General features: G+C 37.2%; 1 protein-coding gene across 1 annotated transcript; it reads left to right on the forward strand.

The window, feature by feature from the left end:
• Nucleotides 1-3523: 3523 nt before the first annotated feature.
• RBM44 (RNA binding motif protein 44) lies at nt 3524-27426 on the forward strand. Its single transcript, XM_036319610.1, has 15 exons — nt 3524-3596; nt 6735-8335; nt 8620-8678; nt 10128-10304; nt 10765-10948; nt 11042-11064; nt 11182-11266; nt 13083-13197; nt 14472-14600; nt 17639-17718; nt 17828-17898; nt 18740-19028; nt 23590-23738; nt 23878-24019; nt 26835-27426. Exons 1-14 carry the CDS (start codon nt 3524-3526, stop codon nt 23999-24001), a joined length of 3159 nt encoding a protein of 1052 aa, XP_036175503.1. The 3' UTR covers nt 24002-24019; nt 26835-27426.
• Nucleotides 27427-27741: the final 315 nt, after the last annotated feature.

Here is a 27741-nt window from a genome sequence, read left to right on the forward strand (position 1 = left end):
GCCAGGTGGGAGGTCATTGCCGTGGTCCGCATGTGAGTCAGGGCTGAGACAGACAGGACGTGGTGGGCGTGAGGGAGCTCCGTCCCTGGGCTGGTTCCGGGATGGACGGCGCGGAGGGAATCATCTGGTAAACCAGACCTGGGAGAACAGCATGAAAACGGGTGCACACCGCGGAGCGGAATTGCTGGCTCCCGTGATCGGTCCGCGTTTACCTGTTAGAGGAGGCGCCAGACTGTTCTCCAGAGTGGGAACAGCATTTTCTACCTTCCCCAGCAGTGTGCGAGGGTTCCAGTGTCTCCGCAGAGGGCCAGCCTTCATTTTCCATGTTTGTTTATGTTTTTATAAGCATCCTAGTGGGTGTAAAGGGTATCTCATTGTGGTTTTGATTTGCATTTCACGGGAGAGTAATGTGATCTTGCGTGTGTGTATCTTCTTTGGAGAGCTGTTTATTCAGTTCCTGTGCTCTTCTTAAAAATTGGGTTGTCTGTGTCTTTTTGTTGTTGAGTTGTATCCTTATATATACTGGATAATAGACCCTTACCAGATATATGATTTGGAAGTATTTTTGTTACAGTAAAATTCTTACTTTTGTCAATAGTTTTTAACCTTGGCTGTCTGTTCGCGTGAATCCTGCAACACATTGAATGCAGATTTGAAAGCACAATCAAATATGCGTGAGAATACACCTTGTTGAAACACTTTTTGAAGAAATTTTCAAAATGTAAATGCTCTTCTCACTAGTTTATTTTGAAAATTTCTTTAACTTAAATGTTATTTATGCTAAGAAATTGGTTTATTATTATATATAAACATTTAAAATTTTTGTTTTAACTTTTAATCTCATAGGTATTACTAGATATTACTCACATAAATATTCCTTGGCGTTCTCAATATTTTTAAAAATGCAAAGAGTTCCTGAGTCCAAAAAGCAAGGAAACCGCTGTTCTATTCTAATGTCAGTTATTTTAATAATATGGCTTTCTTTTAACCTTACTCTTTATCTTAAATATTTACCCAACATTCCTAGAGTAGAATCATAACTGACTTAAGTACAATCCCTTAAGTCAGGGCTTAATAACTTCATATTTTTAATGTGGTAGAGAAGTCCATAAATCCTTTAAATTGCATGTGTGTGCATTTCCTCAGGGGAGTAACTGTGTGACTTTCATCAAATCTTAAGAAAGTTCATGCCCTGGCCGGTTTGGCTCAGTGGATAGAGCATCGGCCTGCGGACCAAGGGGTCCCGGGTTCGATTCTGGTCGGGGGCATGTGCCTTGGTTGCGGGCACATCCCCAGTGGGGGGTGTGCAGGAGGCAGCTGATGGATGTTTCTCTCTCACTGATGTTTCTGGCTCTGTTCCTCTCCCTTCCTCTCTGTAAAACATCAATAAAATATATTAAAAAAAAAAAAAAAAAAGAAAGTTCAAAACCCCAAAGGTTAACCTGTAGCCGGTATCGTGGAAGTAAAAATATTAAAAGGCTATTAGGCCAAACTTTTTTCATTATTAGGGAAAATAAGCTTTTTGAAACATTGAATTGGAAGTTGAATACTTCCATTACAGGTAATTCCTAAGGTTCATAGCTGTATATTTTAATTTGTATGTTATAGGCACTTAGCATTTATTATGTGTAAATCTCCATTGCTTCACACACAAAAGCAAAATAACATAAAAGACAGAAAAGTATTCCTCCTCCTAGGTTCCTAGTTCAGCCAGTGCACCCTCAATGATAATGAGTTCACTTTTACACCTAAGTCTAGTTGTCCTGTCTCCTCTCCTTACCTCTTTTACTTGGGGACCATCCATACTTACTTGTCCTCTTAACTTGAGATGCTCTATTCTTTCCTGTTCCTTCTTAGTCTGTTAATCCCTACATGTGATTTAGCTTCTTAGATGTCATGATTTAGCTTAAGTGTTACTTTCTTTGTAAGCTTTCCTTTACCTTTATCAATGCAACCCTATGTTGTTCACGTATTGTTTACTTAATGTGATATTTGTAGCCCTCTGCAAGCATTTCTCTGGGAGCTCTCTGAAAAAGGATGGGGTTCATCCTCCAAGCCCGTAGTTCAGCGGGTGGGCATCCACGGACCCTCTGGGGATCATGCTCAGAACCCACCATGGGGCAGGAATGCCACTTCAAGGCCAACCCCAACTGAAGGGCTGTGGCTGCCCCGAGGGCCTCCAACCTCTCCAAAAGGAAGACAGCTCCCCAGCTGGTGGGACACAGCAAGAGGGTACTTTCTGGAGGGGTGACCATGGAGCTGGCACTGGGTGGGGCTGGGAGTAATCAGGGGACCTACCCCTCTGACTTCTCCTCCCCTATGTGCCTGCCACACAGCTGGCTCTGGGCACACAGTGGAGGAAGGTAGATTTCCAGACCCTTCTGCCTCCTGGTTCCCCTCTGTACTGTGAGCACAGATATGGGAGCAGAGTCCCAGAGGGCTCCTTTCTTTATGACACTATCCCTCCCCCCCACATCCTCTGTCCAGTTGCCCTTGTCTTGGATCTGCTTCCTCAGAGCAGCCATGAGCGAGCTCCTGAGACAGGACGAGGGGCTGACAGGCCTTTGCCTCACAGCCTCACCAAGACGCCCACTGACAGAGGGGCCGGGGCTGGCGCTTCGGGGTCGGGTGATGCTGCAGACATTTTGCCAGGAGCAGCAGTGTTCCCACAGGCTCTGCCCAGGTGTCCTCGAGGGAGGGACCAAGAAGGTCTTTGCGTGAGTGGAGGACAAGGGTTTCTGCCCACCCAGCAGACACTGCACCCTGTCCCAGCCTAGGCCTCTGTCCACCACCTGAGCGGGGCTTCACTGGCCTTGCTCAGCAGCACTGGCCCGACAAACCCCAGGGTGGCTGCTGAGAGCTCCAGGCCCAGCCCAAGTGACTAGCTTAGGCTTTCTCGTGTGGCAGCTGGGTTCAAGGAGCTACTGTCAGTAATTTTTTAAAACACCTTTAGGAAGTATAGTTTATTTCAGATGTACTAGTCAGTAATTTTAATGGTGCAACCATCAAATGTTTTAGAACATTTTCAATTCCTCAAGATCCCTTATGCCCATTTACAGCTAACCCTCTTCCTATACCCTACCTTAAAGGGCAGACACTAATCTACTTTCTCTATAAATTTGCTTTTTCTGTACACTCATTTATATGGAATCATAAAGTATGTGATCTCTTGTCTGACTTTTGTTTTTGAGATTAATCTACAAGGTTTCGTGGGTCAGTAGTTTGTTCCTTTTCATTGCTGAAAGATTATATGGATATACCATGCCATTGGTTTTTAATAAGTCCATAATTTGTTTTGGAAACATTTTTTTGGTGGCCTAGTACATTGTTTTATCTTTAATGTTCCTTAGAAATTTTGAAAGAATATGTCTTTGGTATTTAGTTTATTATCCCTATTATATTAGAATTTTTTACTGTAATTGTCACTTTGTCAAATTCTTGTTTTTCTAATATTTTTAAATGTAATTCTGAATACAATAATAGTTCAATATTTATACTCTTCTAGTATATACATCCTTGAGAGATGCAGGCCACTACAGTGGTAAAGACAGCTGCTAACAAAGAGTACCACAATAATGGAGGAAACATCCAGAAAGGTAAGGGCTTTATTCTAGGAGGAGAGAGATGCTAAATAGAATTGGGCTAGATAGTTCCCACTCCAGTGTTGCTACTCTTTAAACTTTCCTCCCAGTAATGTGGTTACTAAAATTCAGCAAGTTTTAAGTTGGCAACCTCACTCCAGTGATTTTTAGTGAATATGGGCAGCCTATACAGGACCTGTCAGGGAAATGGAAGATTTAGGGAACAGTAGGTGAACCAGAAGAGAGCATTTCCATCCAGCCAGGCCTTTGGGAACTGCTGATAGGCACAGTTGTCTTAAGTGGAAAGTGGGCAGGCTACCTGTGCTACCCAAGTTGAATGTGATTTGACTGCACACAAATCTGAAATTTCTTTTTCTTTGGTAATGGTAGGAGAGAAAATAAGAAATGACAAGAGCATAAAAAGCAAGATAACTAAACTTTATATGCTTAGGATTGTACATGGTTTTAACTATTAAAAGGAGTGTAGAAAAATTGTAAATGCCATTTTAAGTCAGAATGGAAGTAATGAATTATTCAGCAAAGGAATTAATATAATTAACCATCCATTTTGGAAAAAATTAAGTTAGATTCCTACATTATGCTAGAGAGAAAAAAATCTACATAGTGTAGAAGGGCTGTGTTGTATACACACACAATAAATTATAGAAGAATGCTATTGTTTTCTTTGTAGAAGAATACTTTTATAATCATGTGGTAGGAAAGGCCACAGAGACAAAACTCAGAAGTCAGAGAAGAAAGGACTGATCCATTTAACTAAATAACCTTAATAGCCATAGTATGATATTATAAAAAGTAAAAGATAAGCAATAAACTAGGGAAAAGTCCCATTATAAATAAGAAAAAAAAGAATTATCCAGAATATATAATGAACATATATACAAATCTCTTAAGAAAAATGCAATCAATCTATGAGTTTATAACTGAAGCTAATGCCACTTTTCTTAGCTCCAACCCCATATTTGTAACAGCCTATTAAACCAGCGATTTTCAACCTTTTTCACATAAGTTAATATCCTTTGCCGATCTGACAAAAAAAAATAGATATAATTTTGATTGATTTACAAAAAAAAATAATAATAGTAATTACCTACCCTTTTTGCTCCAAAGTGACTTTTTAAAAAAATCAAGTGCCTATACTTGCATATAAGGATTTCTGGAACTGAGAATTAACCAATCCGTCACCACCTTATGCAACGTGACCAGTAAGGTGCAACTCTATTAAATAACCTATATATTTATGGTTCAAGACAGAGCATTCACACTGGATGGCTATTGTTATGTTGGCTGTTGTTATTTTTTATTTGCCAATCTAAGGGTAAAGAGATCAGTACCCCTGACTATTCAGGTATTGTATGTTTTAAAAATTCTTGCAGCACACCGGTTGAAAATTGCTGTCTTAGACATTTGAATCTGAATGTTTTATTGCTGACCTCAAACTCCACACGCCTGGAAATGAACTCAATATCTTCTCCACACCTTAGCTTTTTTCCTTCATCTTCTAAATCAACTATTCTAGCTCCAAGTATTCCCATTCAACTGTAATACCAAGTTTTAAACCTTATCATTATTTTAGAGCAGAGGTCCTCAAACTTTTTAAACGGGGCCAGTTCACTGTCCCTCAGACATTCCACACATGCGCACTGCGGGCCCGGGACGAGTCGGCTGCTAAGCAGGACAGGCAGCGGAGGCAAAAACACCCGGCGGGCCAGATAAATGTTTTCGGTGGGCCGCATGTGGCCCGTGGGCCGCAGTTTGAAGACACCTGTTTTAGAGCAGTGTTTAAGCAGGTGGTGGCCAATGGGTGAGTCATGAAATTAGTTTAGTTGATTGAAACCAGCTTTTAAAAAATAAAACAAAATAGACCAGAAAATACATTGGACATAGTCAGACTAGTTACTGTTTTGTAAAATGTTTGTTTCACTTATTCACACACATATGTATTGTCTACTGGATCTTGATATAAAATGTGTTTCTGATTGTGTTCTTGGGCAAAATATATATATATTTGAAAGCCACTGATCTCTCTCTACCTCATCTACCATTCCTAATCAAACACCAAATCTTGTCAGTTGTGGAACATTTATTCCAGCCCCACATCTGCACTCTTGGTCTGTCTGCCTCCAGTCTGCCCCTTCAAGTCTTCATTCTTATTGTTGCTTGAGGTGTCTAAACTCAATTTCATTCACATGACTGCCCTTTTCAGAAGCTTTCAGTAGTCCTCTGTAGCTTAGAATAAGAGCCGATCTCCTAAGAACATCATAAAAGGCCTTTTTTCTGTTCACAGCTCCGATCATTCCAGTAGAGCTATTTCACTCCAGACAAAGTGGCTTAATCTTTTCCTGAAAATGCCATATTATTTCACATAGCTCACTTTATAGGTGCTGTTCAATTTGCCTAAGATAACTATTGTGTTTCAAAAACACTTTTTAAATGTAAAGTTTTCTCTGAAATTGGCTTCTCTTTTCTTCTCAAAAATTTACCTGCTCATCATCACAGCTCTGTCAGCACTCATTATACCTGTATTATATTTATGTGTGCTTTCCTTATTTGTGACCCTTATGAAAGCCGTAAGTATTTGGATACACCACCCATGTCTTTGTTGTTGTTTTACCACTAGAATCTTGACCACTATCTTAACTGGGGCTACCATAACAAAATACCATAGACTGGGTAGCTTAACCATACAGAGATACTTATTTTTCACAGTTCTGGAGGCTGAAAGTTTGAATCAGGTTACCAGTATGCTCAGGTTTTGGTAAGGGCTCTCTTCCTGGTTTGTCAATGGCTGCCTTCTTGCAGTGTCCTCCACACATGGTGGGGAGAAAGAGAAAGCTCTCTGGCACTCATCCAGTCTTCAGGAACCCATCCTCATGGCCTCATCTAGCCCTGATTACCTCCCAAAGACCCCATCTCCAGTTACTTTCACAATGGAAATTCAGATTTTATTGTACAAATTTTGAGGGAGATACAATTTAGTCCATAGTGACAATCATGGAGGATATTTGTCATGGATAATGTAAAAGTATTCCTACGTTGTGAAGAGCTTGGACCAGATCACATCTGTTATATTTTACTGTTGAGATTCTGTAATGTCCCTGCTGTTAACATTTTATTCTTTTTTTTTTTAATCAGATGAGCCTTCTAATCCTAAGAAAGGAATTTTGTCATCTTCCAGTGGTTGTAATGAAGCCAAAGTGACTTTTAGTGATGATGACTGGGATTCCTTGGCATTAGAACAAAGAGCTAATGACAAAGAAATCAGCAATATTGACAAAGTAGATTTACTGGAGCCATCTTTTACTGCGAGTTCAGATGCTTACATAGAGAGTACTCGCTGTCAGTCAAGGGAGTTTGAAGACAGTATTGACTATGTTTTCTTGAATGAAACATACTCTATACTTTATTCCGAGTCAAAATTAAAGAATGAAAGTCTTACTCGTTCAAATTCAGAATTAGGTTCTGAAATACAAAAAAGAGAGGAGATGTTTTTTGATATTTTAGAACATAAACTTAAGATTATTGACTTAGAAAAAATCAAGATTTCAGATGATGATTGTAAAGAAACTGCTGAAGATGTCCAGAAGTATGATACAGATGAAGACTCACAGCAGGAATATCATAGTGCAGAAGAACAAGAATATCTGAGTAACCACTTATCTCTTGATCAAACAAAAACATTAAACATATCTAATTTGGCAGTTGTTGGATTAAGAAGTTCAGGTTATGAAGTTAAACATGGTGACAATCTAGAAGGTAATCATATTAAGTTGGAAAGTTCTAGCATCTCTTTAGATTCGATTGATGATTATGGACAAGAAGATTCACCTCATGTCTCCAAATACCAGAATTCTGTTATGTTAGGAGAGTATCATAAACCAAAGCATGAAAAGTGTAAGGATCAAGAGACTAGTTTAATGTATCACACAGTATTTGATGAAATTATACTAAGGAATAGTCCTGAAAGCCAGGAATCTCAGTCTAAGAGTGGTTTCTTTAACCTTCAACAAGCATTAAAAACCAACATTTATACTGGCAAAATTAAAGCTCAAGTAACTGAAAGTAAAGATTTTTGTGGAAATGCAACTGTTGAAAACAAAATGTTACAACACCTTGAAAATCCTAGCACATTAGCACAGGAAAAAGCTTTAGAGACATTACTACAACCCTTTAAAGACTGTCAAACTTCCTGTACCTCTATTTGTGATGATTCAGTCATTTCTGCCTGTGGACATTCACATTATAAAAGCCTGCCGAGCATTCCTAACTCAGTCCTAGATTTTTCTGTTACTCCACCAAGGATTGGAGCCAAAGATAATCAGGCAATGAAAGAAGATCGCTCCCTAAAAGTTACTAATGGCAGTGCCACAAATAAAATGTGCTTTCATAGTATAGAAGGAACACATCCCAAATTTGCAACAGAGGCAGCTCAGTGCACAGTCACAGTTAATCAGACAGTGGATGTTAGCACTGATTTCAGGGCTTGTTTCACAAACAGCAGAGCGACAAGTACAAGACCTTCTGTAGTATCTACATCCAGCAACACAGAGATAACAATGATGAATAAAAAACGCCCTGGTGAATGGCAAAGGGGGAAACAAAGAAGTGTGGGTTGTAATACAGATTTGTCATACAGTCAAGACAATGAAGATACATCAATGGCTGTGACAAAAGGATCGCTGGGAAAATCCCTCTCAGTCGACAGTTTCAAACCTAATGGAAATTTCTTAAATAAGGTAAAACCAATATAATTAATAATAGAATTTTATTTGACTTTATAAAGAGGCAGTGTGTGCTAATGTAAATTGAAGTTTAGCAGGGAATACTAAGGCTTTTGTGAGAAAATGCTCGATAAGGGAACAAGTGGATAGATTGCTGCCAATCCTATCCTTTTCTGGTGGCTGCTGTTGCCACTAAGTCCATTAGTAATTGGGTTTTACATTTTACCAGTTTGGAACCTCAGATAGAACATGTGTTGTTTGGCATATAGTTCTAATATGATTTTAAATCATGTTTGCAGGATTCCCTGGAATCAAGAAAAACACCTGCTATTATAGACTTAAAGGAACATCCTGAGAGGTAAGTTAGATATATAAGCTTGCAGATACACATGGGGGAAAAATCAAAATAGTAATTTGCTTTTTATAGGGTACTCAACCATCTATCAATCTATCTATATATACATATATATATATAGATATATATGTATAAAAGCTTAAGCGACTGTTTGGCTGACCGGTAGCTATGACATGCACTGACCACCAGGGGGCAGATGCTCAGCACAGGAGCTGCCAAGCTGGGGTTCTTGAATGATGCACCCGGAACCAGAGAGGAGGGAACCCGATTCCAGGTGCGTCACCCAAGAACTGCCCTCTCCAGTCTCAAAATCTGGGACCCCTCAGGGGATGTTCGAGAGCTGGTTTCGCCCAATCCCCATAGGCCAGGCCGAGGGACACCCACCAGTGCACAAATCTGTGCACCGGGCCTCTAGTATAGAATAATAGCTTAAAGGAACTTAAGAGATCATCTGCTTCAGCCTTTTGCCTGCATACAAAAAAATACTAGGATAATATAGAATGTGAAAGTTTTCTCACTGAGATTTCAGTCTCAATAATTCCTTTAGAAACTCATGGCATCTTTATTCAACCCAAATCCATACTGATTTAGTTACTCAATTTTCTTTCATTTGATCCCCTGTAGATCAAAATAAAATAGCACCTTTGGAAAATGTTACATATATATGAAGAAGGAAATAGCTACGTTCACTTGGATGCTTTAATCTTGATTTTAATTCATTGTATAATTTACTTTGCACTTATTAGATACCCTTAGAATTCAGAACACTATGGTGAACTAGGAGGTGGGGGTAGGGAAAAGGGTTGTCTCTGAGAAGCCAAATTAGTTTTCATGCTCTGAAGTCATTTACTTTTTACTTCATTCTTCTGAGTTTAATTCGGTATTCAATCCTATAAAATTAAATAACAGAGTTGGTTTTCTGACACAGCAGTATTGAGAAAAGTTAAGAATGGCAACTAGTAGCAAGAACTGTTATCATTCAGAAAATGTAGTGCTTTGGGGCTTTTTGATAACACAAAATATTTGCTTATGATAATGACAATTATTAAAAAAGTCTGCTATGTCTGTTTTCTATTAAAAAGGTAACACATTTAAGAACAGTTTCCATCTAGAATGCTTATAACTTTAAAGTGTTGGCCAAGGCTTGATTTAGGTTGAAAAACCTATTGATTCTGGATAAAGTCAGTACTTTACTTTGGAATTCTTTTTCATAAAAGAAATTTTGAATGTGAGAATTATTTATTTCCTTGAGTTCTAGAAAGAATATATTTAGCTTTGACTCGACATTTCTGCTTTTCGTGTTTGTAATGTATTCCTATAGCCTTTCCATGTCTGGTAGAAATTGATTTAAACTTGACAGGGAAATGTAAGAACTTAAAAACTGTTTCTAGAGGCACGTCATTAACAGAAAAATATTGGAGATCTTACCTAACCTAGTCTTTTATTTTAAAGGGAACCTCAACTTTGGAAAGAGTTGGAGAAGAATTTGCCATCAAAGTGCTGTCAGAAAACAATGCAGAGAGCCATCAAAGCAGAGTTGCACCTTTTAAATATTCACTATCAGCTGTGTCATCGCCATTGTAGTGATATCTACAAACTTGTAATGGAAAATAGGGAAGGATTAAATAGGTGATTGTTAAATTTAAATCTGTGTCACCTTAGAAATTTATCACTAGCTTTAAATTCTAGAAAATTTCTTTAGTTTCATTTTTGAAAGGCAAAAGCAGGAGTAGATTATAACTAGATTTTAAAATATAGTACACTTGAATTTCATGAAGAGACAACAGTGCATGTTGGGATGATGAATCCAGTAAAAAGATAGATTTGATGTTTCTTATGAAGTCCAAGTATGGACAAAGTAAGTTGCAGGGTTTCGCATGACATCCCATCACATTCTCTCTGGCTTATATAATGGGGATTGCTGGTACTGCTTCTATTTTATCTTCTGTGGTTCATTTTGTTTTATTAAACATTTAAAAGAAAATATTTTAAAGATCTGATAGAATTAGAACTAAGTATATAATGTAATATTAGTGTTAAATGGATGACTTCAGCCTAAATCAGTTTTGTGAACTTAACTTTTGAACAGGAATTTGTCAACTAATTCTACTAAAAAGGAGCTGGGATCAGCACTACTGTCTGTTTTAGGAGACTTAAAAGTTAAATATGTAAGCTTGAAGGAAAAAGTAAACAAGGGCATTCCACTGGAAGAGCTGCCCCCTCTGTCAGTAGAATCAAAACTATTGTCTACCTTCTCTACTTTTGCTTCCAGGGTATGTATGTATGTCTTAGGAATACAATTTTTACATTCTTTAGACAAAAGATTTTAAACTAAAAGATTTTTCTTCCCTTTTATGTCTTTCCAGCTAATGAAAAAAGAATCACATGTGTAAGTTAAGGTTTAATTTGATCTTAAAAATTGTTTAATTTAGTTAATTTTAAGTTTTCTGTTTTGGTCCTTATTTAAGACATTGACAAATCTTTAATGAAATGTTTATCTGTTTAGCTTTTCAGGAGCAGATTCTGAACTAGATAATCAGAGTACATGTGATGTTGATGTGTCTTCAAGCCTGAAAAAGACACGCTCTCAAGTGAGGTTTTTTGGTGTGTTTTTTAGTTCATCAGTGTAAATCTGTGATTTTATGGCTTAAGTGAAGTAAACTATAATTAGAAGAAGTTCTTACATCCTTCTTTTCATTTAACTGGCTTACTTTGTGTACTGCTATTTGAAGGATATAATTGATTAGAAGGAACATATGTCCCAATCAAACAGATGTCAACAGTATATGTTGAGATGATGACCATATAATGTATCCTTATACCAGTAGATTTGAGGATGAAACATAATGATGTTCATATGGCGAGATACAAACCTGGACTGTCTCAGGCAAACCATGACTTATGCCCACCATCATGTTGACCCAGTGTGATAAAAACTAATATCTTAGAGAATTTGTTTCTTGAGGTAGAGCAAAATAATGTCATTCATTTTAGACAGGGCAAAGTTTTAATTCTTCCTTTATTAACATGATGGATATAATTTTAATATGCTTTTCGTAGGTTTTCTTGACCTCTCTTGGTCCCAAGGAAATGCTCTTCACTCCACAAGTTGTGAAGTGCTATAGAATCATAAATTAGATTCCATTATCAAGTGAGGCAGTGGGGTAGGATAGCTAATGTTTATTTTTACTTTCTGACTTTGTTTTTAACCCTGAGGTTATATTATATGGGTAGTCTTATATAATAAGATGCATTCTCAAGCCAAAAGTGGGTACTTAATTGGTTTACATTTCTTTCTATTAACATAAGTGATAAAAAGTAAATTACTTTAGCAATTTATTCCACTGTTGCACTCGACCCTATTATACACAAAGAATTAACAGATCTAAAAACAGACTTGGATATTCTTACATTTCTTACGTAGTTTACTTAACTTGTTTAGTTCATGATATAAAATGTTCTAGAGAGGTTGTGTTTCATCATTGAAATGGTAGCAGTGGTACACCTCATTTGGGGAAGAACAATAAATTATTTTTAAAACTACAAGATGTAGATAGACATAATTTTTATGATCTAAGCTTTGGCTGTAAAACAGTATCTTTAAAAAATGTTTTTTGATTTTATAGAGGATAGAGAGATAGAAACATTGATCAGCTGCCTCCTGGACGCCCCCTACTGGGGGTTGAGCCAGAAAACAGGGCATGTGCCCTGACTTGTAATTGAGCTCCTGAACTCCAATCTGTGAAATCTTGGTCATGGGTCGGTGCTTAGCCACTGAGCCACACCAACCGGGCAATAAAACAATATTTTAAGTTGTGATCATATTTTAATACCAGTCTCATTAAATTAACAGGTTATGCCTGAAAGCCAGTGTAGTGTAGTGTGTCTAAATTTTAGTTACTTATGTACCATCTTCACAATTTTCCATAGCCATATATTGCCTGTAATATTATTTGCTTTGTGTTCTTCTTTAAACAGTTCTCCTTTTTAAATAAACTTACGTAAAGAGTAACTTATTTACTGTTATATTTGGGAAAGAAACACTACTTCCCATAGATATAAGCCATATTAAATACATAATTTAAATGTTAATATGGTAAGTACTTGTATGTATACCTTCAAAAATCATCTGAATTACTTCAAGAGTGTGTATGCCACACTTTGCTAAATAATGGTAGTGTTAGCATATAGTCACTATACACAGACTAGGGTCATTCAGATCCTAATTCTCATGAACTGTATGATGTTCAGTTTGCTCACCTGCAAATGTGAGTGGAGAATGATTTTGCTCTCAGAGCCTTTATTGTTGTGAGGGCTAAGGCCAGTGAATAGTGCCACCACATAGTAAGAGCACCATAACTATTAGTCCTTACTTATTTTCATTGCTTTTATTATTTTAATCCTCAGGTGTCTTTATTATCTGACAATAGTCATCCTAAACAAGGTACCTCACCCAAGGAAGATGGGTTAAAAAATGGTGATATAGATGGATACTTTAGTCAACTGAAACTTGATGATAAAGGTCAGTATAAAAATGTATTATCTTGTGTCATTGCCAGAAAAAAATAAGGTTTAAAATGTCCCTAGTGCCCATTCATTAAATCAAAATAAATATTCTTAATTGACTGAATGGCATCATTCTGATTATGAATGGTATGTTCTTTTTGCATGTACTTGGCATCTTTAAGGTTACTTAATACTATCTTTAATAATAAAAGTGTAATATGCTAATTATACCAGACGTCCTTCCAGACAACCTTCTGGATGAGGCCACGGTGGCAGGGGCCAAGGCAGAGGCGTATGCCGTGGCGGGGGCCGAGCCCCTTGCACAGATTTTGTATATCGGGCCTCTAGTATCTGATAATGCCAAATAATAATACAGACTTTTATTCTTCTGCTTCATGTCTTACAATCTAAAAATTCTTCTGTCCAATTTGTATTTCTGCAAATTGTGTAATATTTTTTATTTTGTTTTCTATGAAAAAAGATGATCATTCCAAAAAGATCACTAATTCAATTTTTAAAGAAATAAAGAGCTGCAGTACTGTTTAATATCTTTTTTTTTATTTATTGCTTAAAGTATTACAAAGGGTATTACATATGTGTCCATTTTATCCCCCCGCCCTAGACAGTCCCCTAGCCTCCCCTATCCCCCAGTGTCTTATGTCCATTGGTTATGCTTATATGCATGCATACAAGTCCTTTAGTTGATCTCTTACCCCCCTACCTCCTGCCCCCCAACCCTCCCCGGCTTTCTGTTTAATATCTTTTTAAAGACATTTATTGTTAGTCTGTGTAGAGAGATGATACAAATCTCTTTAATAAAGAATAATTTAAAAATCTGAAAAACAAGACTAGAGATTGGTGTTAATTAAAGGAAAACTGGGAAGCAAATCACTCAGACTGAAAAGTACTTTTTATTTAGGGACTGCTGAAAATCCCTTCTCAGAGAATCAGCTCCACCCCCATCCTCACCTGAGGACATGCTTCCATTGATTCTAGAGGGAGAGAGAGAGAGAGAAACATCAATCTGTGGCCCCCGTATACACCTCAACCAGGGATTGAACCGGAAACCTGGGTATGTGCGCTGACTGGGAATCGAACTCATGACCTTTTGGCGTATAGGACAATGCTCCAACCACCTGAGCCACCCAGCCAGGGCCCTTCTCAGAGAATCTTTATTCTTGGTTCTCCTATTTTGCTAATAATTTATTTTTATACTTAAAACTAGTAATTGTCATCATGCTCAGAGGGCAAGCTGACATTATTCATAGCTACTTGTGTTCAATCTCTTAGATCCCAAACATTATCAAGAAACAAGTGAAGACTGGTTTGATGCTAAAGAGAGCCTGACAGGAGGTGACTGCTCAGGAATACAAGAAAATCAAATAGAACAAGACAAATGGGATCCAAACTTTACTTCTGGTTGGTTCTTAACAGTTTACTAAGAAATCCTACCCTAGCTCTATTTATTTATTTATTTAATCTTTATTGTTGAAAGTATTATATATGTCCCCCTTTTTCCCCCATTGGCCCCCTCCAGCCCACCCGTACCTCCCCAGGCCTTCACCAACCCATTGTCTGTGTCCATGGGCCATGCATATATCCATACAAGTTAACCTGGCTTATTTTTTAAATAGTATTTACTGTCTTCTGTTATTGGGGGGGACTAAGCTGTTTTAAAATTTTATTTCAGTTCGTGGATTTTCTTTATAAATATAAAAAATGAGAAAATTAGCCATTTGGAGGTCATTTCTCTTTCAGAAAACTGCTAAAAGCTTAAATCTGCCCTGGCCAGTGTTGCTCAGTGGTTGGAGCGTCAGCTCATGAACTGATGGGTCAAGGGTTTGATTTCTGGTCAAGGGCATATACCTCGGTTGCAGGTTCAATTCCCAGCCCCTGTTGGGACGTGTGTGGGAGGCAACCAGTCAATTTGTCTCTCACATCAATGTTTCTCTCTCCCTCCCTCCCCCACTCCCACCCTTCTCCCTCTTCCCTTCCTCTTCCATCCCTTCCACTCTCTCTAAAAAAAAAAAAAAAAAAAAAAAGGCAATGGAAAAAATACCTTCTGGTGAGGATTTTTTTTTATATATATATATTTTATTGATTTTTTACAGAGAGGAAGGGAGAGAGATAGAGAGTCAGAAACATCGATGGGAGAGAAACATCGATCAGCTGCCTCCTGCACATCTCCTACTGGGGATGTGCCCGCAACCCAGGTACATGCCCTTGACCGGAATCGAACCTGGGACCTTTCAGTCCGCAGGCCGACGCTCTATCCACCGAGCCAAACCGGTTTCGGCCTGGTGAGGATTTTTTAAAAAAATCAACCAAGGAATGTATCAATAAGTGGAACAACAAATCAATCTTTCTTTCAAAAAATCAATAAGTAAAAAACATTTTTTAAGTATGAGAAAATTTAAATTACCTGAAGTGTCTCCAACCTACAATAATCACTATTAATATTCTTTACTATTCTTTTATGTATTTTATGTATATATTTAATACACATATATAGTTTTAAATAAATGACATATAATCTAGTTTTATTGCAATTACTTTTTTCCTTGCATTTTTCTCCATATAACTAACCACATACTGTGTATTTTTCTTACTTAATATATTAACTGCCTTCCCACACTCACACGTGAGGCCAAGAATTGTTTATGCTTTGTTCACTGCCTATCCTGAGTGCCCCTGGGGTATTTAGTAGATATATTATATTACACTAGTACAAGGGGAGGTGATGGGTATGATGTACGTCTCTTGATTCCTATTCACTTACCTTTTCTATTGTGCTCCCTTCTCACCCTAATGTAAAAATATAAATTATAAAGGCAAATAGTTTCACTATTTTCTCTATACAGCACATTATAAACCAAAGAAATTATCAAGTTGAGTTAATGAAGAAGAGTAGGTATTATTGCCTAGAGAGGAAGAATTCTACCTGAATTCTAGCACCACCACTGACTAGATTTGTGACCTAAACTCAAGACTTCATTAACCTCATCTAGAAAATGGAAATGATAACAGTTGTACCTCACAGGGTGGTTGGAGCATTACATGAGATGACACATAGAAAATGCTTGGCATAGTGCCTGGATATGGGAGGCACTCAGTAAGGGTTAGATTCTTATTATATATTGAAAATAAAAATTGTAATTATCCCATTATAAAAATTATAAAACATATAAATAAAAACTACTTTAAGAATTCATTCAACAAATATTTATTGTGTACCTCTCTATGTGCCAGGTATAGGATTTGGTAGTAGCTTGAAAAAAATCTCAATTCAGTGAATCCTTTTTTATTTCAGACCAGGTTCTCTTAAAAGTACAGACTGAGCCCTGACCGGTTTGGCTCAGTGGATAGAGCATCGGCCTGCGGACTCAAGAGTCCCAGGTTTGATTCTGGTCAAGGGCATGTACCTTGGTTGCGGGCACATCCCCAGTGGGGAGTATGCAGGAGGCAGTTGAATCGATGTTTCTCTGTCATCGATGTTTCTAACTATCCCTCTCCCTTCCTCTCTGTAAAAAATCAATAAAATAAAAAGAAAATTTAAAAAAAGTACAGACTGAAAATGCAGTCCAGGACTTTTGAATAATCTATAATCCTAGTATTTGTGATTTCTAAAATAGTGCTATCTAAAGCAAGTTCTTTGACCTCCCCCCATTCTGTGTGCCATTACTATTACACAGCTATATACCAGCTATTGATATTGTGTGACTTAAAGGTTTTCTTGGTGTGGTTTTCCCCAGCAGAGTCATGTGAGTCAGGAAAGCCCGGGCCAGCATTAGGGTGGGCTAGGATCCTGTGTGCATTCCATGTCTTAGCACTTCTCTGAGCATAGACAAGTGAAGACACTGTCTTCATTAGGGTGTAATTAATTACTCTTAACTTACTGATCCATTTTTGAGCTACAAGAGACTTTAATATCAATGAATCCAATCACTTTATTTTTAAGATGATATGATTAATGCCCAGAAATGTTAAAACTTTTCTCCAGGCTCTTGGTCTTCAGTCTAGTGCTGATATTTGCTAGTTATGACTTTATAATAAGTGTTATGATAATTTATATATATAAAAGCCTAAGTGACCGGCCGACCAGTAGCTATGATGTGCACTGACCACCAGGGAGCAGGCGCTCAATGCAGGAGCTGCCGAGCTGGGGTGACTTGGCACCTGTGGTTCTCAGGTAACGCACCTGGAACCAGAGAGGAGAGAGCCCAATTCCGGGGTGCGTCATCAATACCCGAGAAGCACCCTCTCACAATCCGGGACCCCTCAGGGGATGTCGGAGAGCCAGTTTTGGCCCAATCCCTGCAGGCCAGGGCGAGTGACCCCCCACCAGTGCATGAATCCATGCACTGGGCCTCTAGAAAAAAAAAGTAACAATTTTCACTTAAAAATATCGACATAATAATGGTTATCTTCTGTTTTGTGTTATGTTTTTCTATAAGCAGAAATTAAGAATGCTGAACCCTTACAAAGAGATAAAGGTTATTTGGTACATGTTGGCGGTCTCTGCCCTTCAGTATCTGAGGTATGCTAGGATTTATTTTTTGAGCTTTATTTTCAAATTTGTTAGGTGTTCATATTTTGATTATTTATTGTTGTTTTCTACCTTTCACAAACTTTTATTTCTCTTTTAGGCTGATTTAAGGTCTCATTTTCAAAAATATCAAGTTTCTGAAATTTCAATTTATGATTCTTCTAATTACAGGTATATTTTCTAAATTCAATAAGTGTGCATTTGCTAAGTGTCTGCTGTGTGCCAGAGGCTCTGTACTAGACATTAACCAAGTGGTGACAGGGCCATTCTAGTAGAGCTTCCCTGACTCCAGTAAAGGGACACACGTGGACAAGCAGCTGCAATCATTAACTGGTGCTGCTCTTCATCAGGTCTTTTTCATGGTACTTTTCACCTTGTTACTACTGACACGTAGCAGTTACTCGATGTGTGCACTTGATCTTGTTTCACAGTGGCAGTGGAGTGCTTTAGTCAAGAGAATGGGCTCCACAGCTCTGTGGCTGGGTTTAGTTCCCAGCTCTATCAATACTTGCTGCATAAATTTGGACAAATTACTTAATCTTTCTGTACCCCAGGCTCTTTATAAAGTAAGAATAGTAATTCCAGTACCTTCATTGCTCTGAAACTGTTTTTAGTTAAATAAAGCAGTAAGAATAAAGCATGGCATGTAGCAGGTGCTCAGAAAACTGTACCTTTATTATTTTTATTATAATTCTTAGTTGATATTTTTATATTCTATTTTTAGGTAGATAACTTTACCATATGTATATAACCATATATATGTATGTTGTCACTTTCTGTTTTGTGACATTGCCATAACATTCGAAAGTATCATACTAATGCTGAGAGCTCAGTGGAAATACCTTTACTGTTTTATCACTAAACATGATAGCTGTTCATTTCAGACATTAAAACTTTATCAATTAAGAAAGGATCCTATTTGTAGTGGAGGTTGAAATTTATTAAAAATAGGTGTTTAATTTTGTCTTAAATGGAGTCACTTAAGACGTGCTTTTCTATTTTTATATTTTAGATATGCATCTCTTGCTTTAAAAAAAATCAATGATGCAAAGTCTGCTGCGAAAGAAATGAATGGGATAGAAATAAATGGGAAACCAGTAAATGTGCGACTTGTTAAAAGTCCTGGAGAATGTACATCGCCACTTTCCTCCAAAAGTGGAAGGAGAATTAGTTCGAATAGTTTGGAGAAAAGCACCAACAAAGACATCAGCTCAGCTTCCTCTGCTCCTAGATTGCCCAGAACTAGGCCAAGGCAGCTGGGATCCGAGCAAGACAGTGAATTTTTCCATTTCGACCAAGAGGTTAGTTTTCCTGGTTAGCTCCTTTAAATGGATGGTGTGTGCCACATTGAAGTAAGTAGCTGTGTAGAACAAATGACTCTAAAACTATCAATCTTAAAATGGGAATGAGAAAGTCATTCTGAATGATTTTTAACTGTGGATCCACCCTAACCTGCTTTTACGCGACTCTGGTTCTCCTGAGGGAAAACGTAGATCTTTGCAGACCTAGCTACAGAAAAACTCGTTTCCCTTTAACTTTGACTAGGTTCATTGCCAGTGCTTTGCAGTATTTTATCTCTTTATCTGTGGACCATACTACATCATTCTTTTTAACACAACCTTATCTCATACTTCTTAAAACCATATAATGTAGTCATTTAATTATATATGCCCTCATCTTTCAAAACCACATGGGAAGTGATGAAGTTGCCTGAATCACTCTTCTTTCTCCCAAATAAGTAGTTTATATACAATGTCTTGATTTCTTTGTTTCTCTTCATCTGACTTTAGCAAAATGCCTGGCATCACTTAGGCATTCCATTGTTTTTTTTATTTTTCATACAGTAAAATCTACTTTGTTTGGTGTCTGTGTTTACACAAATGCATATAGACATGTGGTTACATGTCTGTTGCATTTGTACGGACACCAAACAAGATAGTCAAGATACAGAATAGTCCATTCCAAAACACTCTCTTGTGCTCCTCTGTTTCCTCTTGCTATGTTTTTACCTTTTCCAGAATGCCATACCAATGCAATAGTATGTGGCCTTATTAGTTTGGCTTCTTCCACTTACTTTAGTGCATTTGAGATAGATGTATTGTGTTGTAGCAGCAGTTCCTGCTCATATTTTGACCATTTTTATTGGGTTGTTTATTTTCTTATTACTGAGTTCTGAGAGTTTTTTTATGTTCTGAATATAAATTCTTTACCAGCTAGATATGTGGTTTGCATGTACTTTCTATACTTTTGTCTTTTCATTGGTTTAATAGTATCTTTATCAGAACAATAGTTTTTAATTTTGTTGAAGTACCATTTATCCATTTTTTTCTTTATTAACTTGTGCTTTTAGTGTTGGATTTAAGAAACCCTTCTCAGAAAGATTTTGAGTGAATTTGTATGTAATGTGTAAGATATGAATTGAGGTCATTTTTTTCTTTGTTTTTGTTTTACGTATGGAAGTGTTCTAGCATCACTGTTGAAAAAGACTATCCTATCTCCATTGAATTATCTTTACACTTTTGTTAAAAATCAGTTGATCATACTTGTATGGGTCTATTTCTAGACTAACTGTTCTCTTCTGTGGATCTGTTTATCTATATTCACCAATACACACTGTAGTATTGGTGAATATAGTAAGCCTTGATATCAAGTAGAATGAGTCTTCCAGCTTTGTTCATTTTCAAAATTGTTTTGCCTATTCTAGTCTCTGACTTTCTGTATAAATTTCATAATTCAACTTGTCAGTATCTACCAAAAACTCCTACTTTGATTTTTACTGAGATTATATTGAGTCTATAGATCAGAGCAGATCCCTTTTTAGTAAGTGGATGAAAGAAATACTTGTTGGATAAGACAAAGGCATCTCTTCTAACTATGTCCTTTATTCCGTCCTTTCCATAACTCCATTCTTGGAGTTACCCCAATTCTTTTCGGTACTATTAGTGATTCCATTTCTTCATGCAGACTTTTCTTGCTACTTAGAGTCATCTAGAACTCTTCCTATCCTGGCAAGATTTTCACTTGACTTTTCATTCTTTTGAAGTTACCCTTCCTATTTGCCCTGTGTTTTTACTGCCAAACTTCCCAAATTTTTATCTCTAAAATTTTATTTTAACTGCTTTTTTCATTCTCACTAGTGACCTTTTTATTGGTCTTTCCCCCCATCGACCTTTTTTTTTTTTTTTTTTTTTTTTTTTTTTTGACCACCTAGCCTCTTTGACTCTTTTTTAAAAAAACATACTTTTATTGATTTCAGAGAGGGAGAGAGAGATAGAAACATCATTGATGAGAGAGAATCATTAATTGGCTGCCTCCTGCATGCCCCACACTGGGAATCCAACCCGTAACCTGGGCATGTGCCCTGACCGGGAATCAATGACCTTCTGGTTCATAGGTCGATGCCCAACCATTGAGTCACACTGGCCAGGCAAGCCTCTTTGACTCTTGATTATCCCTTTCTCAAAAATCATTTTTTTTCATCTCAGTGACACTCATGTTTTTTTAAAAAAAATATTTTATATGTTTTTATTGATTGAAGAGAGAGGAAGGGAGAGAGAGAGATAGAAACATCAGTGATGAGAGAGAATCATTGATTGACTGCCTCCTGCACACTCCCCACTGGGAATTGAGCCCAAAACCCGGGCATGTGCTCTGACTGGGAATTGAACCGTGACCTCCTGGTTCATGAGTCAACACTCAACAACTGAGCCACACCAGCCAGGCAACACTTCATGTGTTTTTTTGGCACATAACCTCAGTCCACAGTAAGAAAGAATAAACAAAATACAGTTGGGCTGCATGGGGACCTGAACTGGAAATTTGGGAACTGTGGCTTTTCCCGTCTTCATGTAGTAGATATGGTTTCTTGCCTTTACAATCCTGTATGTTCCATTCCTCTGCACAATAGCTTTCTCTGTCTGATCATGACTTTTCCTCCATTTGACTTTATTTTGCTTAATGTTAGCTCTGCAGTATTATTCAGTTTGAGCTTCTATCTTTGATTAATTCATTTGCTCTATGTTTCAATTCCTCATTCTTTAGACAGGGAATCTGACTGACCCAGCCTGTGATTTTTGTGTTCGTCATTTCAGGTGATGCACTCTTGCTTCAGTCAGCTGGGGCAGTGGCCATGGAGTTGGTAGAGGGAAAGTTACGTGGTAGAAATAAGGCACCATGGGCCAGGGTAGGAGTATGTTATCTTAGAGTATGTGGGTAGAGAAGTTTCTATTACCAGCTTGTTAAACTATACTCTCAAGTTCTCTTACCTTTCCAGCAATTTCTTGTCACCCTTCTTTTTCTTGGATTCTCAACATTTATTCATTTAGGAAATATTATATACAATGAGAGGCAGAATAGTGATGATTAACAGCAACACATTCATAACCTGGCTCTGCCCAGTACTCATCATATGATTGAGCAAATTATATCAACTTTGTGTCTGAGCTTCCTTGTCTTTTTTAAAAACATATTTTTATTGATTTCAGAGATGAAGGGAAAGGGAGAGAGATAGAAATATCAATGATGAGAGAGAATCATTGATTGGCTCCCTCCTATATGCCCCCCACTGGGATCCAGTCTGCAACACAGGCACATGTACTGACCGGGAATTGAACTGTGACCTCCTGGTTCATAGGTCGACACTGAACCACTGAGCTACACCAGCTGGGCCTGAGCTTTCTTATCTTAACATGGGGATAATAGTTTCTACTTCACAGATACTGTGAGGTTTAAATGACTTTAATACAGAAAATTTTTAGGACTGTGCCTGGCATGGCAAATATGCTCAATAAATAGTAGCTGTCGTTGTTGACCAGTAATTTGGCTCTTTCATGAAAATCTCATCCTCCCTGTGGTTTCAACTATCACTTAAACTGCTGTATCCCAAACATTTATTTATTTAACTAACAGTTACGACATGCCAACTGTGTACACTGTTCTAGACCCTGGGAAAGCAGCAGTGAACAAAACAGACAAAAATCTATGTTCTTGTAGAGCTCAAATCTAGTGAAGGAGATAAGGCTATAGCAAAGAAGTAAAATATCTGAGATAACATTTAATATTTCACATATCTTGTCCTGATTTTTCATCTGGGCTTTAAAGTCTCAGCTCTTCCTTTGTTGAACTTGGGATTTACAGTGGTTTCATACAGTGTATAGTGTACTTGCCTGGTTAATAGTAATTAATTGATTATTTTAATTTTGTCTCTTCAGTTGGATTATAAGATGCATAAGTGGAGAGGGTTCCAATTTATATCACTAATTTTCTTCCCTGGCCTTTTCTGTCCCCCTCCCCTTTCCCTGCATGTGGTACATTCTGGGCATATAGTTTATGCTCATTAAACATTTAGTAAACAAGATGTAGATTATTTATAACTATCATGCAGACCAGTTTTCCTCTGTCAGGTTGGGTAAAAGAATTAAACTTCCATGTCCTAAGCCTAAGATAGATAGCCATTGTATATAATGAATTAGCCTCTCTCCTAGCTATAGGAACTAGTTATGTCCTATCTTTAGGAAAGTTGAGTAAATAGATCTGTGTTCTGTGGCTCAGATGAGGAATCCCAGTCGAGAAAGACTGGTTTAGACATAACTTCAAATTCTTGATCACTGCTATAAGAAAATGTGTTTGCCATTTTTTTAATACATGGCCCTGAGCACAGCTCAAGGAAATCTACTTGGTATAAATAATCCCAAATCAAAGTAAGTTTCTTAAAATTTTTGATCTTATAATTTATAATTATTATTATCATTACTGTTTTAATTTTACTATTATAATTGAAATTTTAAATTTTGTTTTAAATAATCTGGATTGTCTCTATGTAATGGTTACTGATTGTAAGAAACTTTTAAAATGCTTATTTAGGGTGTCAAGAAGAAGAATTGTAAACAGATTGAATCTACTAAATTATTACCTGATACACCTATTCGATTCATACCTCCAAATACATTGAACCTGCGTAGCTTTACCAAGATCATGAAGAGACTTGCTGAACTACATCCAGACGTTAGCAGGTAATGACCACAATTATATTTTAACTGGCTGTAAAGTTTGAATGTAAGAATGTAGTTTCTTTCAATAACTTAGCTGTATTTGGAATGCACAGATGCTTTGGAAAGGACAACTGCTCATGTATGTTTTCCTTTTACACAGAGACCATATTATAGATGCTCTTCAGGAAGTACGAATAAATCATAAAGGTTTTCTGAATGGCTTATCTATTAATACTATTGTGGATATGACTTCATCTGTTTTGAAAAACTCTGCTTCCAGTTAGAAATAAAAGAAGCAAAAGGTAAGTCAATTATATCTTTTATATTTAACCATTACTTCAAATTTTAAGTTCCTGATTTCATTTTTCCAAATGAAAATTATTTTTAAAATAATATTATAAAATAAAAAATAGACTGTATTAGCATTATTTTTTTTCTTTCATGTATTAGCATTATTAATGCAAATCCAGTTACCCCAAAGTTCAGTGACTTAATGTTTAACATCTCATTGCAAATCAGGATTCAGAAATGGCGTGGCTGGGTGGTTTTAGTGTAGGGACGCTCCTGATGTTGCAGTCATGATGCTGGTCTGGGCTTCAGTCATCTGGAGGTTTGACTGAGATTGCAGGATCTGCTCACTCGCATGGCTATTGGGGAGTCCCCTGTACCACCCACTAGGGTCATTGATTCACTAGGAGAACTCACATTATTCAAGATAGTTATACTCATGGCTATGATTTATGACCGTGAAAGATACAAAGCTAAATACACAAAGGGGGAAGGGTTGATAGGGTAATGTCTGGAGAAAACCAGGCACAAGCTTCCAAGAATTCTTTCCCAGTGGAGTCACACAAGATGTGCTTATTTCCTCCAGTAGTGAGTTAGAACAGCACACATGAAATGTTCACCAGGAAAGCTCACTAAAGACTCAGTGCTCAGTGTTTTTATTGGGGGCTGGTAACAGGTACCCACTGCTTAGCACGTACCAAAGTCCTAGACTCTGAGAAGGAAAGTAACTGTTCAGTATAAACCACGTTGCTTATACAGTGCTGGCATAGTGGGACACTCCCTTCTGGGATCAATGGGAGCCCTCTTCAAATCCAAGTTCCTAGACACCAGCCAGTGGCCAACCTTGCAAGCAAGTCTTTCTGAGGACACAGCAGTCTCAGGCCCACTGTGTTACCTCTCTTTTCCACACATGTACCAGTTAAGTACAAAGGCATGTAATCTTCGGGGTAATTACTTTAAAAGAACAATTTTGAAAAGCATATAAAAAATTATGTTGGGCCTCCCACCCCAAGTTCTTCCCAGGTTTCACTGTGAGTTCTCTGTCCCTTTGACTTCCTATCTATTTATACATAAAGTTCACCCACAAAATGGCAGTTTTTCAGTAGAATCGTGAATTACCCCAACAATTAAACCCAATTAGCATTTGTGGGGGCCTTTGGTAGCCAGGAGCTATTAACTAGTGTGAAAATGCTCAGGCGCCCCAGAAAGAGAGCCCCCCCATCCCAGCATGCACAGTGGAAACAGGAGACAGCACTGCAAGGCAGGGGGCCCCAACCACACCAGGCCCTCGCTCATGAAGCTCATTTAAGCTGCTGTCTCAGCAGCCTCAGGTGAGAAGCCTGCTGGCAGCACTGGCTGGGAGGTGTAGGCAGGGCCAGCCCCCAAAGTGCCCATCCAGGCCTCCAGTCCCTATTCAGGGAAGAGGATGAGGCATCTCTGTAGTTTTTCATTAGCATCTCCCCCCACCCCCGCCCCCAGTCCCCAGTCTGGGCTTAGCCACCCAGAGTGGCGAGGGCAGGCAGGGCTGGGATAGGGCAAAAAAAAAAGGATGTTGGGTCTTCACATACAAAAACTAACTCAAAATGGGTCAAGACCTAAACATAAAGAGAAAAAACTCTTAGAAGAAAACAGAGGAAACACTTCACAACATTGAATTTGGCAATGATTTCTTGGATTTTACATAAAAACAGACAAGAAAAAGATAAATTTGACTTCATAATTTTTCTGTATCAAAGAACACTATCAGCATAAAAAGGCAGCCCACAGTTTGAGAGAAAATATAATTATGTATCTGATAAGGGTTAATATCCAGAATTATATAAAGAACACCTACAACTCAACAAAAACAACCCAATTAAAAATGGGCAAAGAATTTAAATAGATATTTCTCCAAAGAATATATGCAAATGACCAATAAGTACAAGAAAATGTACTTGTCACTAATCATTAGGGAAATGCAATCAAAACTGCAATGATATAACACTTCACACCCTTTAGGCTGGTTATTATTTTAAAAAATAAAAAGTATTGGTGAGGATATGGAGAAATTGAAAACTGCATTGCCAGTTGGAATATAAAATAGTGTAGCCACTGCGGAAAATGAAATGGCCGTTTGTCACGTTAAACATAGAATTACTATGACTCATTATTTTCACTTCTGAGTACATACCCAGAAGAACTGAGGAAGCAGGGATTCAGATGTTTGTACACCTAAGTAGCATTATTCACAGCTAAAAAGTAGTTGTGGATAATTATTCCACTTATATGATATACCTAGAGTAGTCAAATTAATAGAGATAGAAAGTAGAATGGTGGATGCCAGGAGTTGGGGGGAGGGTGAGAATGGGGTATTTTTTAACAGGTATTTTTATAAATTATCTATCTGATAAAGGTTAATATCCAGAATTATATAAATAATTTCAGTGTAGGAAAGTGAAAAAGTTCTGGAGATGGTGATGATGATGGTACAACTTAAGTGATTTTTCTGTAGAAGACATTGCTATTTTTTACCACAATGGCAATCCAGAATCTGAATAGTTCTCTGTAGATATATCTGTTGGCCTATTTCTGTTATTAATCTAGTAAGAGAATTTAGTGATATATTTAGTCAAGGTATAGAATTTAATGGTAAATAAGTATATCTATGTCTATATCTATATATGTTTATATATAGGTACACACACACATATATGATAAATGAGTTTAATGACAATGTTTGGTTTAGTAGTAGAGTGTACTGATAACTAACTATACACTTGTCTGGATGTTGGATTTGGCATAATGAACACATTTTATGACTGATATCTTTCTTCTTTTCTTGACCTATAGAATTTCCTTGGAAAGCATGAGTTCCCTCCTACAGAAAATGTTCTACAGCACTTAAGAAAAATTGTGGTAATAGTAAGATGATGTGATTAAATAGGCTTGATAAGTGGATTTTGGAATATGTATATATTTAAGCTTCCAAAATAATTACTGCTGATACATGTAGTACATTTTTATGACTTCATTATAAAACATTTAGATTTATTTTTGCTGTTTTTACCAGGAAGAGTGAACCCATGCATGCTTTAGTAAAGTACTTAAATGTTTTTTTTATTTTATTTAAAAATTTTTGTATTGAAGTTGCCAACATAATCACAAATGGTGGCAGTAGTATTTCAACTCAATGTGCCTGTTTCATCACCCAGATTTAAAGCCCTTAAATTTAAATGGTCACCATATTGCTTGCATTCATTTGGTAATTCATTTAGTAATAAGTTCTTTCCTATTAGGTTAGAGTGTAAATTGGAACCATTTTCAAAGTCCAGTTGTTGTCTTGTCTTATAGCAGAAAATTCTTTAATTTCTTACTGTTCAAAGTTGCAGTTTTACTAATAGTAAGATGGACATTTAAGTATGTGTTTTCTTCAAATGTTTAAAATATTTAGAGCATTTAATATTTAGTTGGTATCACTTGATTTAAAGTTACCCGTTTAACATTTATGTTCGATGTATTTACATTTAATAAAAGCAAAGTTTACAGTACCACTGCACCTTTAATACTTCCTGCAGGTTTGATGGCATTTTCCAAGTATAAATAACCTGCCAGTGTTTATGTGGAATATGCATGGATGGTATTTCAAAATTTTCCTTTCTAATGGGATTTTTTTGTTTTGTTTCATATATTAATTTGTCTTTAGTTATTACCAGATCCATCCTAAATTTCTATCAGGAATTGAGTTCCATAATGTAAA

Source organism: Myotis myotis, unplaced genomic scaffold, assembly GCF_014108235.1.
Source record: "Myotis myotis isolate mMyoMyo1 unplaced genomic scaffold, mMyoMyo1.p scaffold_m19_p_8, whole genome shotgun sequence".
In the NCBI taxonomy this organism is placed as follows: domain Eukaryota; kingdom Metazoa; phylum Chordata; class Mammalia; order Chiroptera; family Vespertilionidae; genus Myotis; species Myotis myotis.

What these genes read in the sequence shown, in the direction of transcription:
- RBM44 (XM_036319610.1), top strand. Translation starts at nt 3,524, where the DNA reads ATGCAGGCCACTACAGTGGTAAAGACAGCTGCTAACAAAGAGTACCAC. An exon ending in ACTGAAACTTGATGATAAAG is followed by an intron (nt 13,198 to 14,471) that starts GTCAGTATAAAA and finishes TCAATCTCTTAG; the next exon opens with ATCCCAAACATTATCAAGAA. An exon ending in GGATCCAAACTTTACTTCTG is followed by an intron (nt 14,601 to 17,638) that starts GTTGGTTCTTAA and finishes TTCTATAAGCAG; the next exon opens with AAATTAAGAATGCTGAACCC.